Source organism: Chelonia mydas, chromosome 17 (genome assembly GCF_015237465.2).
Source record: "Chelonia mydas isolate rCheMyd1 chromosome 17, rCheMyd1.pri.v2, whole genome shotgun sequence".
Taxonomy (NCBI): Eukaryota; Metazoa; Chordata; order Testudines; family Cheloniidae; genus Chelonia; species Chelonia mydas.
In genome coordinates, this window is record NC_051257.2 from 24,180,811 (window position 1) to 24,196,173 (window position 15,363).

The following is a 15,363-nucleotide window of genomic DNA, read 5'->3' on the forward strand; positions in this document are numbered from 1 at the left end:
GATCATAATGGTCCCTTCTGACCTTAAAGTCTATGATTCTATGATTTGATGATTCTATCCCACTTTCTCATTTGAATACTGGCACACATTGGAATTTTGCTAGTCTTCTGGGACTTGCCCAGGTTTGAAGATTTGTTACATCAACATTAACAGTGCCGGCACCTCCTCGGCCAGCTCTTTAAAACTCTTGAGTGTAGGTTATCCAGTCCGGCACATTTGTATATCTTTAGCAGTTGCCTTTTAACACCCTCCCTAGTTCCTGCTGGAGCAGATGTTTCAGTCCCTTGAAGAATGAATTCCTATCCCATCGGACTGTCCTTCTAGTATATTGCTGAGATGAACAGGCAGGATGGCGCAGGATGTTTACAGTGCCCCTTCCTTTGGTGTGTCTGACATGATGGGAGCGCACAGCAGCAGAATAGCACTGGCCCGGTTCCACTGGGCACTTAGGGTATTTGCGTTGACCGGGACTGGGTTTCTCTCCTCTAACTCTGCAGGAGCGGCTGGTGTTGGAGGCCTGGTGCCCGGTGTCGGCGCTGTCCCTGGCTTGGTGCCTGGTGTCGGCGGTATCCCTGGCGTGGTGCCCGGTGTCGGCGCTGTCCCTGGCGTGGTGCCCGGTATTGGCGGTGTCCCAGGAGTTGGAGGTGAAGTTGCACAATTCGACTGACTGATGGGCCTGTGGGGTTGTGTTCTCCCCATCTCAGAGCCCTGACTCTCTCTCTACTGTGTCCCAAACAGCTGGAATCCCAGCAGGAGCGGCAGCAGCAGCAAAAGCCGCCAAGTACGGTAAGCTGGCTCCCTCCCCCTTCTCCCTCCGTGCAGCCCATGGTGATGGGGTGCCCGCCTGTCACTCCTGGAAGTGTGTAGCTACTTGGATCCGAGCCCAGAGACAGTCTGTCCCTTTGGGAGCAATCAGTGGAGCCACTGGCATGTCTGGGATATATTCACATCCCTCCCCTCCCCGTTCCCCATGGAGCTTCACCCTGTCCTGCAGCACGTGGCATAGAGAGCTCCTGCCTTTGGTCCACTGGTGATGGGGAGCATGGTGGCCAGCGAGCGAGTTGGGAGCCCAGCTCCCGCTACAAGCCAGGCTCCCTGCAGCCAGCAGATACCGAGGGGAAGCCTAGGACAGTGTGACGGCGCAGAGCGTGTTCCCCTGTCACTCTGCGCAGGCTTCTGCCCCACGGCTCAGTTTTGAGGGCTGTGAGCGAAGCCATTTGGGATGTGCCGGTCAGTGAATTCCCAGAGCACCGCACCAGGGCCCGGGTGTGATGGGTTCCCTAGGGTGCAACCTGGACCTGGGGTACCGCTGAGCCCTCTGTCTCACCAACCTGGACTCCCTCTCACATTGCATTGCTGTGACAAGCTGCAAATCTCTCCAGGTACTGCACTTACACAGACATCCACAGGCAGGGACACACCCAGCTGAGTTACTTGAATGCTTTTGCCAGCCACTCACTAACCAACAAGAGGGGCTCGAGCCAATTCCTCCAGCTCCGCAGCTTAGGACCCCAGGGCTGCACTCATAGAATCATAGTATATTAGGGTTGGAAGGGACCTCAGGAGGTCATCTAGTCCAACCCCCTGCTCAAAGCAGGACCAATCCCCAACTAAATCATCCCAGCCAGGGCTTTGCCAAGCCTGACCTTAAAAATATCTAAGGAAAGAGATTCCACCACCTCCCTAGGTAACGCATTCCAGTGTTTCACCACCCTCCTAGTGAAAAAGGTTTTCCTAATATCCAACCTAAACCTCCCCCACTGCAACTTGAGACCATTACTCCTTGTTCTGTCATCAGCTACCACTGAGAACAGTCTAGATCCATCCTCTTTGGAACCCCCTTTCAGGTAGTTGAAAGCAGCTATCAAATCCCCCCTCATTCTTTTCTTCCACAGACTAAACAATCCCAGTTCCCTCAGCCTCTCCTCATAAGTCGTATGTTCCAGTCCCCTAATCATTTTTGTTGCCCTCCGCTGGACGTTTTCCAATTTTTCCACATCCTTCTTGTAGTGTGGGGCCCAAAACTGGACACAGTACTCCAGATGAGGCCTCACCAATGTCGAATAGAGGGGAACGATCACGTCCCTCGATCTGCTGACAATGCCCCTACTTATACATCCCAAAATGCCATTGGCCTTCTTGGCAACAAGGGCACACTGTTGACTCATATCCAGCTTCTCGTCCACTGTAACCCCTAGGTCCTTTTCTGCAGAACTGCTGTCGAGCCATTCGGTCCCTAGTCTGTAGCAGTGCATGGGATTCTTCCGTCCTAAGTGCAGGACTCTGCACTTGTCCTTGTTGAACCTCATCAGATTTCTTTTGGCCCAATCCTCTAATTTGTCTAGGGCCCTCTGTATCCTATCCCTTCCCTCCAGCATATCTACCTCTCCTCCCAGTTTAGTGTCATCTGCAAACTTGCTGAGGGTGCAATCCACACCATCCTCCAGATCATTTATGAAGATATTGAACAAAACCGGCCCCAGGACCGACCCGTGGGGCACTCCACTTGATACCAGCTGCCAACTAGACATGGAGCCATTGATCACTACCCGTTGAGCCCGACAATCTAGCCAACTTTCTATCCACCTTAGAGTTCATTCATCCAGCCCATACTTCTTTAACTTGCTGACAAGAATACTGTGGGAGACCGTGTCAAAAGCTTTGCTAAAATCAAGGAATAACACGTCCACCGCTTTCCCCTCATCCACAGAGCCAGTTATCTTGCCATAGAAGGCAATTAGATTAGTCAGGCATGACTTGCCCTTGGTGAATCCCTGCTGATCACTTTCCTGATCACTTTCCTCTCCTCTAAGAGCTTCAGAATTGATTCCTTGAGGACCTGCTCCATGATTTTTCCAGGGACTGAGGTGAGGCTGACTGGCCTGTAGTTCCCTGGATCCTCCTCCTTCCCTTTTTAAAGATGGGCACTACATTAGCCTTTTTCCAGTCGTCCGGGACTTCCCCCGATCGCGATGAGTTTTCAAAGGTAATGGCCAATGGCTCTGCAATCACATCCGCCAACTCCTTTAGCACTCTCGGATGCAGCGCATCTGGCCCCATGGACTTGTGCTCGTCCAGCTTTTCTAAATAGTCGCAAACCACTTCTTTCTCCACAGAGGGCTGGTCACCTCCTCCCCATGCTGTGCTGCCCCATGCAGTAGTCTGGGAGCTGATCTTGTTCGTGAAGACAAAAAGAAAAGGAGTACTTGTGGCACCTTAGAGACTAACCAATTTATTTGAGCATAAGCTTTCGTGAGCTACAGCTCACTTCATCGGATGCATACTGTGGAAAGTGTAGAAGATCTTTTTATACACACAAAGCATGAAAAAATACCTTCCCCCACCCCACTCTCCTGCTGGTAATTGCTTATCTAAAGTGATCACTCTCCTTACAGTGTGTATGATAATCAAGGTGGGCCCACCTTGATTATCATACACATTGTAAGGAGAGTGGTCACTTTAGATAAGCTATTACCAGCAGGAGAGTGGGTTTGTGTGTGTTTGTGGGGGAGGGGAGGAGGGGGGGAAAAAACCTGGATTTGTGCGGGAAATGGCCCAACTTGATTATCATACACATTGTAAGGAGAGTGATCACTTTAGATAAGCTATTACCAGCAGGAGAGTGGGGTGGGGGGAGGTATTTTTTCATGCTTTGTGTGTATAAAAAGATCTTCTACACTTTCCACAGTATGCATCCGATGAAGTGAGCTGTAGCTCACGAAAGCTTATGCTCAAATAAATTGGTTAGTCTCTAAGGTGCCACAAGTACTCCTTTTCTTTTTGCGAATACAGACTAACACAGCTGTTACTCTGAAACCTGTCTTCGTGAAGACAGAGGCAAAAAAAGCATTGAGTACATTAGCTTTTTCCACATCCTCTGTCACTAGGTTGCCTCCCTCATTCAGTAAGAGGCCCCCACTTTCCTTGACTTCCTTCTTGTTGCTAACATACCTGGAGAAACCCTTCTTGTTACTCTTAACATCTCTTGCTAGCTGCAACTCCAGGTGTGATTTGGCCTTCCTGATTTCACTCCTGCATCCCCGAGCAATATTTTTATACTCTTCCCTGGTCATTTGTCCAATCTTCCACTTCTTGTAAGCTTCTTTTTTGTGAAGCCTGAGCAGTGTAAGTTCATTACCCAGTCCACCCCTACCTCAATGTGGAGAGGACACACACCAGCCTTTGTAACCTGAGCTGAGATTCCCCAAGCACTTCAACCCAAACACAGTGTCTTAGGTAAAATATAAAACAGATTTATTAACAGCAGACAGAGAGATTTAAAGTGATTATACGTAGTAAGCGTAGAGATCAAATTTGGTTACCTAAGAAAGAAAAATAGAAGCGCAATCTGAGTTCTATAAACTAGATAGGATTTGAATCAAGCATTGTCTCACCCTGATGGTATAGTTCCTTCATCCACAGGCTGGGATTCCTCTTTTCAGCCTGAGAAATCCCAACCCTTCCCTGTTCAAAGGCTTCGTTCTCCAGATTTGTTTCCAGGTATTGAGTTGTGAGGGGAGTGAGGCCAAGTGATGATGTCACTTCCCCTCCTTTATAGGTTCTTCCAGCTTGCTGGAAAAATCTTTTGCTATGATCTGAGTCAAAAATTGTCCATTGTTTACGTGCCCCCTCTGAGAATTCTTCACTGTACACAGATCCTGTGATAGTCCTTGGTACCGTGGATTCTCCTTAATGAGCCTGTGACGGGTTCGATCACAGAGACTCTCCCCGAGACTGTCACTCAATGAGCTGGGATACCACTGAGAACAACCCTCCTGCCAGAAAAGGCGCCCCTCCACTCTTCTCCTGCTGAGTGAGACACTCCAGTCAGCTCCAGCACAGACCCAGAGGTTGGGCCACACCTCTTTGCAGTTCACTGGAACTGAGATTCACTCAGCCAGGGGCTTCTCCGTTAACAGGGAGTTTCCCAGCACCCAGTGTTCAGCCTTTCTGGGAGCCTGAACCCCAAAAGATCCGTTTTACTCTCTATAAAGCTTATACAAGGTAAAGTCATAAATTGTCTGCCCTCCAAAACACTTGTGGCAAATTGCCTGCACCAGTATGAAGGGTCTCGCGCTTTCTCTTCTCGAGGGGGGGGGGGGCCCTCAGGGCACCATTTCTTGCCCCTGAACTGGGGTATGAACTGTCCCACTAGTGTCCTAGAGGAGGGGAGTGGAGAGGGAGGGACTTGGGCCCACCCTCTACTCCGGGTCCCAGCCCAGGGGCCCTAGGGATAGCGGTAAACCACTAGAACTAGCGATTCCTTCCCCTGGGCTACTTCCCTCTCCTGCCCTTCAGCTTCTGGGGCTTCCTGCCCTCCTCTGCACAAACCAAGTGTCTCTTTACCTGGGGTCTTGGTCTTCTTAGCCCACTGCAGCACTTCTCCAAACTCTCCTCTGCTTCCCTCCAAACGGCTCTCTGCCCCAACGCCAATCCACTCCGCTTCAGCTCCTCCAAACGGCTCTCTGCTCCAACGCCAATCCACTCCGCTTCAACTCCTCCAAACTGCCCTCTGCTCCAACGCCAATCCACTCCGCTTCAACTCCTCCAAACGGCTCTCTGCTCCAACACCAATCCACTCCACTTCAACTCCTCCAAACTGCCCTCTGCTCCAACGCCAATCCACTCTGCTTCAACTCCTCCAAATGGCTCTCTGCTCCAACGCCAATCCACTCTGCTTCAACTCCTCCAAACGGCTCTCTGCTCCAACGCCAATCCACTCTGCTTCAACTCCTCCAAACGGATCTCTGCTCCAACGCCAATCCACTCCACTTCAACTCCTCCAAACTGCTCTCTGCTCCAACGCCAATCCACTCTGTTTCCACTGCTCCAAACTGCTCTCTGCTCCAACACCAATCCACTCTGCTTCAACTCCTCCAAACGGCTCTCTGCTCCAACACCAATCCACTCTGCTTCAACTCCTTCTCCTGTCTGGCTGAAGCAGGGGGTTTTTATCATGTGACTGGCTTCAGGTACTTTAATTGGCTTCAGGTGCTTTAATTAATCTATAGTGAACTTTCTTCCCTCTACAGGGAATGAGGCTCCCTTCTAACACTCTCCTGCTGCCCTCTGGCCATGCTGTATCACATACCTCCCCCTCCCCCGCTCAACACCATGGGGTTGGGCTACTTGGGACGAGAGGCAGTGCTGTCGTGATAGGCCACCAGCATTGCCGGGTTGGCTTCCGGCCCTGTGCTGTACCCGGAAATGGAAGGGCTGCAGGGATAGGAACCGCCTAGTCACTCTTGCATTCTTCCCTTTGTTTCTGTGCATCCACTGGAGTGGGGCGTGGTCTGTCACAAGGGTAAACCACCGCCCCGGTAGGTGGTAGCGGAGAGTCTCCATAGCCCATTTTACCGCCAGCCATTCCTTTTCAACGACGGCATACTTTTGTTCCCTGGGGAGGAGTTTCCTGCTGAGGTACAAGATCGGGTGTTCCTCCTCCTCTACCATCTGTGAAAGGATGGCTCCTAGCCCTGCCTCTGAGGCATCTGTCTGTAGGATGAATTCCCTCTCGAAGCCTGGGGCTATGAGTACTGGATGTCAGCAAAGGGCTGTCCTTACATCTGCAAATGCTCCTTCTGCCGCATCAGTCCACTTTACTATATTATCAAATCCGTCAATGGCCCTGCTCTTGTGGCGAAATGAGGGATGAATCTCCGATAGTATTCTACTATCCCTAGAAATGCTCTGACCCGCTTTTGCGGACTGGTCGAGGCCAACCTTGTATTGCCTCCGCTTTGTTCCACTGGGAACATCTGCTATCTGCAGATGCCTCCATCTCAGCCTGGGGGTTGCTACCCTCCCCTGGCTCTACTTGGGGGAGTAAGCTCTCAGACCCAGGGAAGTCCCTACCAATTAAGACAGGGTAGGGGAGCCTGGGGACCACCCCTGCAGTCACCCTGGTAGTATTCCCCTGGATCTCAATCCGTACCGGGATTGTGGGGTAGAAATTTACGGTGCCATGAACGCACGTTACCCCTGTGTTTTTGGCCTGGGTTAGTTGATCTTGCCCCACCAACTTCTCTGAGACCAGCGTGACAGCACTTCCGGGATCAACTAATGCTATAGTCTCAATACCATTCATTTTTACTGATCTTATATACCCGTGTGAGGTCATTGCGACTCCTACAAGGCAGATTAGGCCACATTGCTCCCCGTGATCCCCCAGATTACATTGCATAGGCTCTTCCCTGCTGGGGCATTGGGCTGCTATATGCCCCAGTTCCCCACACTCGTAACACCGCCCCCTTATTCCGGTTGCTGCCCTCTGCCTGGGGCTATTTGGCCGGCCCCCCCAGCCCTCTCTTCCCAAACCCCCAGGTCACTTCTTGGCCACAGGCCATTCCTTGGTGTCTTTCCTCCCAGTTATGGTTCTCCTGGAGTTCTCGACAGTTCGGGGCCCTGGGTTTGAGGCTGACTTCCTGGTTTGCCGTGTCTCACACCCTGGGGTCTGGAACAGTTCACGGGCTGCCAGCTGTCTTTCCACGAGGGAGACCAACTCACCATAGGTGGAGGGGTCATTCTGGCCAACCCAAGCCCGGAGGCCTGGTAGTAGCCCCCTCATATACCGGTCCAGTACCAAGAACTCCATCATCTTCTCAGAGCTGAGGGCCTCAGGGCGCAGCCATTTCCGGGCCAGGTGGATCAGGTCAATCAATTGCAATCGGGGTGTCTTGTCCTCCGTATACTGCCACTCATGGAACCTCTGGGCTCGCAATGCTGTCGTTACTCCAGATCTGGCCAGGATCTCTGCCTTCAGCTGGGAGTAATCTGCTGCAGTCTCCACGGCCATATTGTAGTAGACCTTCTGGGCCTCCCCACACAGGAACGGGGCGAGGATACCAGACCACTGATCTCGGGGCCAGGCCTCCCGCAGGGCTGCTCTTTCAAAAGCCAGGAGGTATGCCTCCACATCATCCTCCCGTGTCATTTTCTGTAGGCAGTAGCTGGCCTGTATGGTCCGGGTCCCATCGCAGTTGCGGTTCAGCTCCATAAGGGCCTTCATCTGGTTCACCAGCTCTTGCAGCAGGGCTCGGTCCTGGGCAGCCTGGCTCATCAACAGACGATTAGTCTCCTGCTGCATCCAAGTCGCCCCCTGTTGGGTGGTTGCTTAGACCCGGGTAGCCTCCTGCTGGGCGGCGGTGGCTTGTATTAGGGCCTTGACCACGTCGTCCATTTTAGGGATGGGAGGGTTTTGGCTAACCCTGCTTTAAGTCCCCAGCGTGTGATGGGTCTCGCGCTCTCTCTCCTTGGGTGGGGGGAGGTTTCAGGGCACCGTTTCTTGCCCCGGAATTGGGGTATTAACTGCCCCACTAGTGTCCTAGAGGAGGGGAGTGGAGAGGGAGGGACCCGGGCCCGCCCTCTACTCCGGGTCCCAGCCCAGGGGCCCTAGGGATAGCGGTAAACCACTTGAACTAGCAGTTCCTTCCCCTGGGCTACTTCCCTCTCCGGCCCTTCAGCTTGTGGGGCTTCCTGCCCTCCCTCTGCTCAAACCAGATGTCCCTTTACCTAGGGTCTTGGTCTTCTTAGCCCACTGCAGCACTTCTCTAAACTCTCCTCTGCTTCCCTCCAAACTGCTCTCTGCTCCAACACCAATCCACTCTGCTTCAACTCCTTCTCTTGTCTGATTGAAGCAGGGGTTTTTTATCAGGTGACTGGCTTCAGGTGCTCTAATTGGCTTCTGGTGCTTTAATTGGCTTCAGGTGCTTTAATTAATCTATAGGAAACTTTCTTCCCTCTACAGGGAATAAGGCTCCCTTCTAACACTCTCCTGCTGCCCTCTGGCCCTGCTGTATCACACACTATAGAGAGATGCACAGCTGTTTGCTCCCCCAGGTATTAATCACTTACTCTGGGTTTATTAATAAAAAAAGTGATTTTATTAAGTATAAAAAGTAGGATTTAAGTGGTTTCAAGTAATAACAGACAGAACAAAGTAAGTCACCAAGCAAAATAAAGCAAAAACACGCAAGTCTAAGCCTAATACATTAAGACACTGATTACAGGTAATATCTCACCCTCAGAAATGTTCCAATAAGCTTCTTTCACAGACTAGACTCCTTCCTAGTCTAGGCCCAATCCTTTCCCTGGTACAGTCCTTGTTAGTTTCACAAGACATCTCAGGTGGTAAGCAGGGGTTTTCTCATGACTGGCAGCCTCCTTTGTCCTGCTCAACCCCCTTTTATAGCTTTGGCACAAGGCGGGAATCTTTTGTCTTTCTGGGTCTCCACCCCTCCTTCTAAATGGAAAAGTACCAGATTTAAGATGGATTTCATTATCAGGTGACCTGGTCACATGTCACGGTAAGACCCCTAGTCTCCATTCCCCATGGGCTGGCCCACACATACGCAGGAAGGCTTTCAAGTAACTAAGGCCATTTACAACTGATTGTTTCTGGACCACCCTTAATGGCCTCCACTTAATATGTTTACATCAGTGATACAAGTTTATATCTTATTCTCCTAACTTCAGATATAGAAATAATACATGCAAACAAATAGGATGAACAAATTTAGTCAATTACAAGCTTTCTAATGACACCATACCAAGGATATTTAGTATAAAGCATATTCCAGTTATGTCATATTCATAAGCATATTTCCATAAAGCATATGGAGTGCAACATCACACCCTCCTTCTGAACTTACTGCCATAGTCTTGGGCACTGTCCATGGCAGAGGCAGTACATGTAAAATCCCTGTTAGTCTCTGGGCCTCAGTTTCTTTGTCTTTTAAGTCCAGGGTTTGCTGATGGGTGGCCTTTTCTTTGTCAGCCTCCAGCTGCCTGAGTTCATACATAAGGGCCTTAGTTCCCAGCTCATCAAAGGAACTCTGTACCATGAAAGCAGGGAGAGAAGGGCCATGGGGAATTCCTGGTATAGAGGGAATCTGTAATGTGCAAGGCTGGCTGAGTTGACTCTGCTGCCCGCAGCTGGCTCTGCCATCTGGTGCTGGGCAAGGCAGGGAGTGTGTTGGGGGGGAAGAAAGGGGGTGTCAGGTGAAGGAGGGGAGAGACACTTCGGGTGAGGGAGAGAAGAGGTGAAGGAGGGGAAGGGTTATCAGCTAGAGGGGTATGTTGGAGTGGAGGAGGGGCTGTCAGCAAGGGAGGGGAAAGGAATGTTGGGGTGGAGGAGGGGGTGTCAGATGAGGGAGGAGACGGGGGTCAAAGTGAGCAAAAGGAGGGCATCTCCCAGAGCTAGGTTCTGCTACAGATGATTTCCCACTGGTACTTGGCCCCAGAGGGGCCTATCACCAGCAAAGTAAATTAAAGTTTCCCCCCCTGCACCTTATCTTAGTCTGGGGCCAAGTGCTGAGGATCTGGGAACAAAGACTGGCCCCCGTTGGCCTCCCACATTGTCTGCGCTCTGACTGGGCCACATAGTTGCCTTTGTCTCCTTGACTGTATTCTGCTCACATGCTAAGACCATGCTAAACAGCATACTGCTATCCTTAATACTTTCCTGACTGCATTCCGTATCAGCCCTTCCATGACTTTGCCTAGGATCAATGTCAGGCTACCTGGCCTACAGCTACCCAGATCATCCCACTTTCCCATTTGAATACTGGCACACATTGGCATTTTGCTAGTCTTCTGGGACTTGCCCATGTTTGAAGATTTATTACATAACAATATCAACAGCTCTGGAACCACCTTGGCCAGCTCTTTAAAAACTCTTGGGTGTAAATTATACAATCTGAAATATTTGTATAACTTTTTCAGTTGCTTTTTAACATCCTCCCTAGTTCCTGCTGGAGTAGAAGATGTTTCATCCCCCTGGAGAATGAATTCCTGTCCCATCGGACTGTCTCTCTAGTATATTGCTGAGATGAACGGGCAGGATGGCGCAGGATGTTTACAGTGCCCCTTCCTTTGGTGTGTCTGACATGATGGGAGCGCACAGCAGCGGAATAGCACTGGCCCGGTTCCACTGGGCACTTAGGGTATTTGCGTTGACCGGGACTGGGTTTCTCTCCTCTAACTCTGCAGGAGCGGCTGGTGTTGGAGGCCTGGTGCCCGGTGTCGGCGCTGTCCCTGGCTTGGTGCCTGGTGTCGGCGGTATCCCTGGCGTGGTGCCCGGTGTCGGCGCTGTCCCTGGCGTGGTGCCCGGTGTCGGCGGTGTCCCAGGAGTTGGAGGTGAAGTTGCACAATTCGACTGACCGATGGGCCTGTGGGGTTGTGTTCTCCCCGTCTCAGAGCCCTGACTCTCTCTCTACTGTGTCCCAAACAGTTGGAATCCCAGCAGGAGCGGCAGCAGCAGCAAAAGCCGCCAAGTACGGTAAGCTGGCTCCCTCCCCCTTCTCCCTCCGTGCAGCCCATGGTGATGGGGTGCCCGCCTGTCACTCCTGGAAGTGTGTAGCTACTTGGATCCGAGCCCAGAGACAGTCTGTCCCTTTGGGAGCAATCAGTGGAGCCACTGGCATGTCTGGGATATATTCACATCCCTCCCCTCCCCGTTCCCCATGGAGCTTCACCCTGTCCTGCAGCACGTGGCATAGAGAGCTCCTGCCTTTGGTCCACTGGTGATGGGGAGCATGGTGGCCAGCGAGCGAGTTGGGAGCCCAGCTCCCGCTACAAGCCAGGCTCCCTGCAGCCAGCAGATACCAAGGGGAAGCCTAGGACAGTGTGACGGCGCAGAGCGTGTTCCCCTGTCACTCTGCGCAGGCTTCTGCCCCACGGCTCAGTTTTGAGGGCTGTGAGCGAAGCCATTTGGGATGTGCCGGTCAGTGAATTCCCAGAGCACCGCACCAGGGCCCGGGTGTGATGGGTTCCCTAGGGTGCAACCTGGACCTGGGGTACCGCTGAGCCCTCTGTCTCACCAACCTGGACTCCCTCTCACATTGCATTGCTGTGACAAGCTGCAAATCTCTCCAGGTACTGCACTTACACAGACATCCACAGGCAGGGACACACCCAGCTGAGTTACTTGAATGCTTTTGCCAGCCACTCACTAACCAACAAGAGGGGCTCGAGCCAATTCCTCCAGCTCCGCAGCTTAGGACCCCAGGGCTGCACTCATAGAATCATAGTATATTAGGGTTGGAAGGGACCTCAGGAGGTCATCTAGTCCAACCCCCTGCTCAAAGCAGGACCAATCCCCAACTAAATCATCCCAGCCAGGGCTTTGTCAAGCCTGACCTTAAAAATATCTAAGGAAAGAGATTCCACCACCTCCCTAGGTAACGCATTCCAGTGTTTCACCACCCTCCTAGTGAAAAAGGTTTTCCTAATATCCAACCTAAACCTCCCCCACTGCAACTTGAGACCATTACTCCTTGTTCTGTCATCAGCTACCACTGAGAACAGTCTAGATCCATCCTCTTTGGAACCCCCTTTTAGGTAGTTGAAAGCAGCTATCAAATCCCCCCTCATTCTTTTCTTCCACAGACTAAACAATCCCAGTTCCCTCAGCCTCTCCTCATAAGTCGTATGTTCCAGTCCCCTAATCATTTTTGTTGCCCTCCGCTGGACGTTTTCCAATTTTTCCACATCCTTCTTGTAGTGTGGGGCCCAAAACTGGACACAGTACTCCAGATGAGGCCTCACCAATGTCGAATAGAGGGGAACGATCACGTCCCTCGATCTGCTGACAATGCCCCTACTTATACATCCCAAAATGCCATTGGCCTTCTTGGCAACAAGGGCACACTGTTGACTCATATCCAGCTTCTCGTCCACTGTAACCCCTAGGTCCTTTTCTGCAGAACTGCTGTCGAGCCATTCGGTCCCTAGTCTGTAGCAGTGCATGGGATTCTTCCGTCCTAAGTGCAGGACTCTGCACTTGTCCTTGTTGAACCTCATCAGATTTCTTTTGGCCCAATCCTCTAATTTGTCTAGGGCCCTCTGTATCCTATCCCTTCCCTCCAGCATATCTACCTCTCCTCCCAGTTTAGTGTCATCTGCAAACTTGCTGAGGGTGCAATCCACACCATCCTCCAGATCATTTATGAAGATATTGAACAAAACCGGCCCCAGGACCGACCCGTGGGGCACTCCACTTGATACCAGCTGCCAACTAGACATGGAGCCATTGATCACTACCCGTTGAGCCCGACAATCTAGCCAACTTTCTATCCACCTTAGAGTTCATTCATCCAGCCCATACTTCTTTAACTTGCTGACAAGAATACTGTGGGAGACCGTGTCAAAAGCTTTGCTAAAATCAAGGAATAACACGTCCACCGCTTTCCCCTCATCCACAGAGCCAGTTATCTTGCCATAGAAGGCAATTAGATTAGTCAGGCATGACTTGCCCTTGGTGAATCCCTGCTGATCACTTTCCTGATCACTTTCCTCTCCTCTAAGAGCTTCAGAATTGATTCCTTGAGGACCTGCTCCATGATTTTTCCAGGGACTGAGGTGAGGCTGACTGGCCTGTAGTTCCCTGGATCCTCCTCCTTCCCTTTTTAAAGATGGGCACTACATTAGCCTTTTTCCAGTCGTCCGGGACTTCCCCCGATCGCGATGAGTTTTCAAAGGTAATGGCCAATGGCTCTGCAATCACATCCGCCAACTCCTTTAGCACTCTCGGATGCAGCGCATCTGGCCCCATGGACTTGTGCTCGTCCAGCTTTTCTAAATAGTCGCAAACCACTTCTTTCTCCACAGAGGGCTGGTCACCTCCTCCCCATGCTGTGCTGCCCCATGCAGTAGTCTGGGAGCTGATCTTGTTCGTGAAGACAAAAAGAAAAGGAGTACTTGTGGCACCTTAGAGACTAACCAATTTATTTGAGCATAAGCTTTCGTGAGCTACAGCTCACTTCATCGGATGCATACTGTGGAAAGTGTAGAAGATCTTTTTATACACACAAAGCATGAAAAAATACCTTCCCCCACCCCACTCTCCTGCTGGTAATTGCTTATCTAAAGTGATCACTCTCCTTACAGTGTGTATGATAATCAAGGTGGGCCCACCTTGATTATCATACACATTGTAAGGAGAGTGGTCACTTTAGATAAGCTATTACCAGCAGGAGAGTGGGTTTGTGTGTGTTTGTGGGGGAGGGGAGGAGGGGGGGAAAAAACCTGGATTTGTGCGGGAAATGGCCCAACTTGATTATCATACACATTGTAAGGAGAGTGATCACTTTAGATAAGCTATTACCAGCAGGAGAGTGGGGTGGGGGGAGGTATTTTTTCATGCTTTGTGTGTATAAAAAGATCTTCTACACTTTCCACAGTATGCATCCGATGAAGTGAGCTGTAGCTCACGAAAGCTTATGCTCAAATAAATTGGTTAGTCTCTAAGGTGCCACAAGTACTCCTTTTCTTTTTGCGAATACAGACTAACACAGCTGTTACTCTGAAACCTGTCTTCGTGAAGACAGAGGCAAAAAAAGCATTGAGTACATTAGCTTTTTCCACATCCTCTGTCACTAGGTTGCCTCCCTCATTCAGTAAGAGGCCCCCACTTTCCTTGACTTCCTTCTTGTTGCTAACATACCTGGAGAAACCCTTCTTGTTACTCTTAACATCTCTTGCTAGCTGCAACTCCAGGTGTGATTTGGCCTTCCTGATTTCACTCCTGCATCCCCGAGCAATATTTTTATACTCTTCCCTGGTCATTTGTCCAATCTTCCACTTCTTGTAAGCTTCTTTTTTGTGAAGCCTGAGCAGTGTAAGTTCATTACCCAGTCCACCCCTACCTCAATGTGGAGAGGACACACACCAGCCTTTGTAACCTGAGCTGAGATTCCCCAAGCACTTCAACCCAAACACAGTGTCTTAGGTAAAATATAAAACAGATTTATTAACAGCAGACAGAGAGATTTAAAGTGATTATACGTAGTAAGCGTAGAGATCAAATTTGGTTACCTAAGAAAGAAAAATAGAAGCGCAATCTGAGTTCTATAAACTAGATAGGATTTGAATCAAGCATTGTCTCACCCTGATGGTATAGTTCCTTCATCCACAGGCTGGGATTCCTCTTTTCAGCCTGAGAAATCCCAACCCTTCCCTGTTCAAAGGCTTCGTTCTCCAGATTTGTTTCCAGGTATTGAGTTGTGAGGGGAGTGAGGCCAAGTGATGATGTCACTTCCCCTCCTTTATAGGTTCTTCCAGCTTGCTGGAAAAATCTTTTGCTATGATCTGAGTCAAAAATTGTCCATTGTTTACGTGCCCCCTCTGAGAATTCTTCACTGTACACAGATCCTGTGATAGTCCTTGGTACCGTGGATTCTCCTTAATGAGCCTGTGACGGGTTCGATCACAGAGACTCTCCCCGAGACTGTCACTCAATGAGCTGGGATACCACTGAGAACAACCCTCCTGCCAGAAAAGGCGCCCCTCCACTCTTCTCCTGCTGAGTGAGACACTCCAGTCAGCTCCAGCACAGACCCAGAGGTTGGGCCACACCTCTTTGCA

General features: G+C 50.7%; 1 protein-coding gene across 29 annotated transcripts in view; it reads left to right on the forward strand.

Annotated features, from left to right (window-relative positions):
• The window catches only part of ELN (elastin), a 112,579-nt gene that overhangs the window by 67,830 nt on the left and 29,386 nt on the right, over nucleotides 1-15,363 (forward strand). For 23 of the 29 annotated variants that reach the window (XM_043531138.1, XM_043531122.1, XM_037880683.2 and 20 more), the window contains 4 exons: nucleotides 498-644; nucleotides 739-786; nucleotides 10,990-11,136; nucleotides 11,231-11,278. In XM_043531138.1, coding sequence (XP_043387073.1) covers nucleotides 498-644; nucleotides 739-786; nucleotides 10,990-11,136; nucleotides 11,231-11,278 — 390 coding nt within the window. The remainder of the gene's footprint in view (nucleotides 1-497; nucleotides 645-738; nucleotides 787-10,989; nucleotides 11,137-11,230; nucleotides 11,279-15,363) is intronic. The other 6 variants (XM_043531141.1, XM_037880685.2, XM_043531139.1 and 3 more) reach the window with 1 other exon arrangement.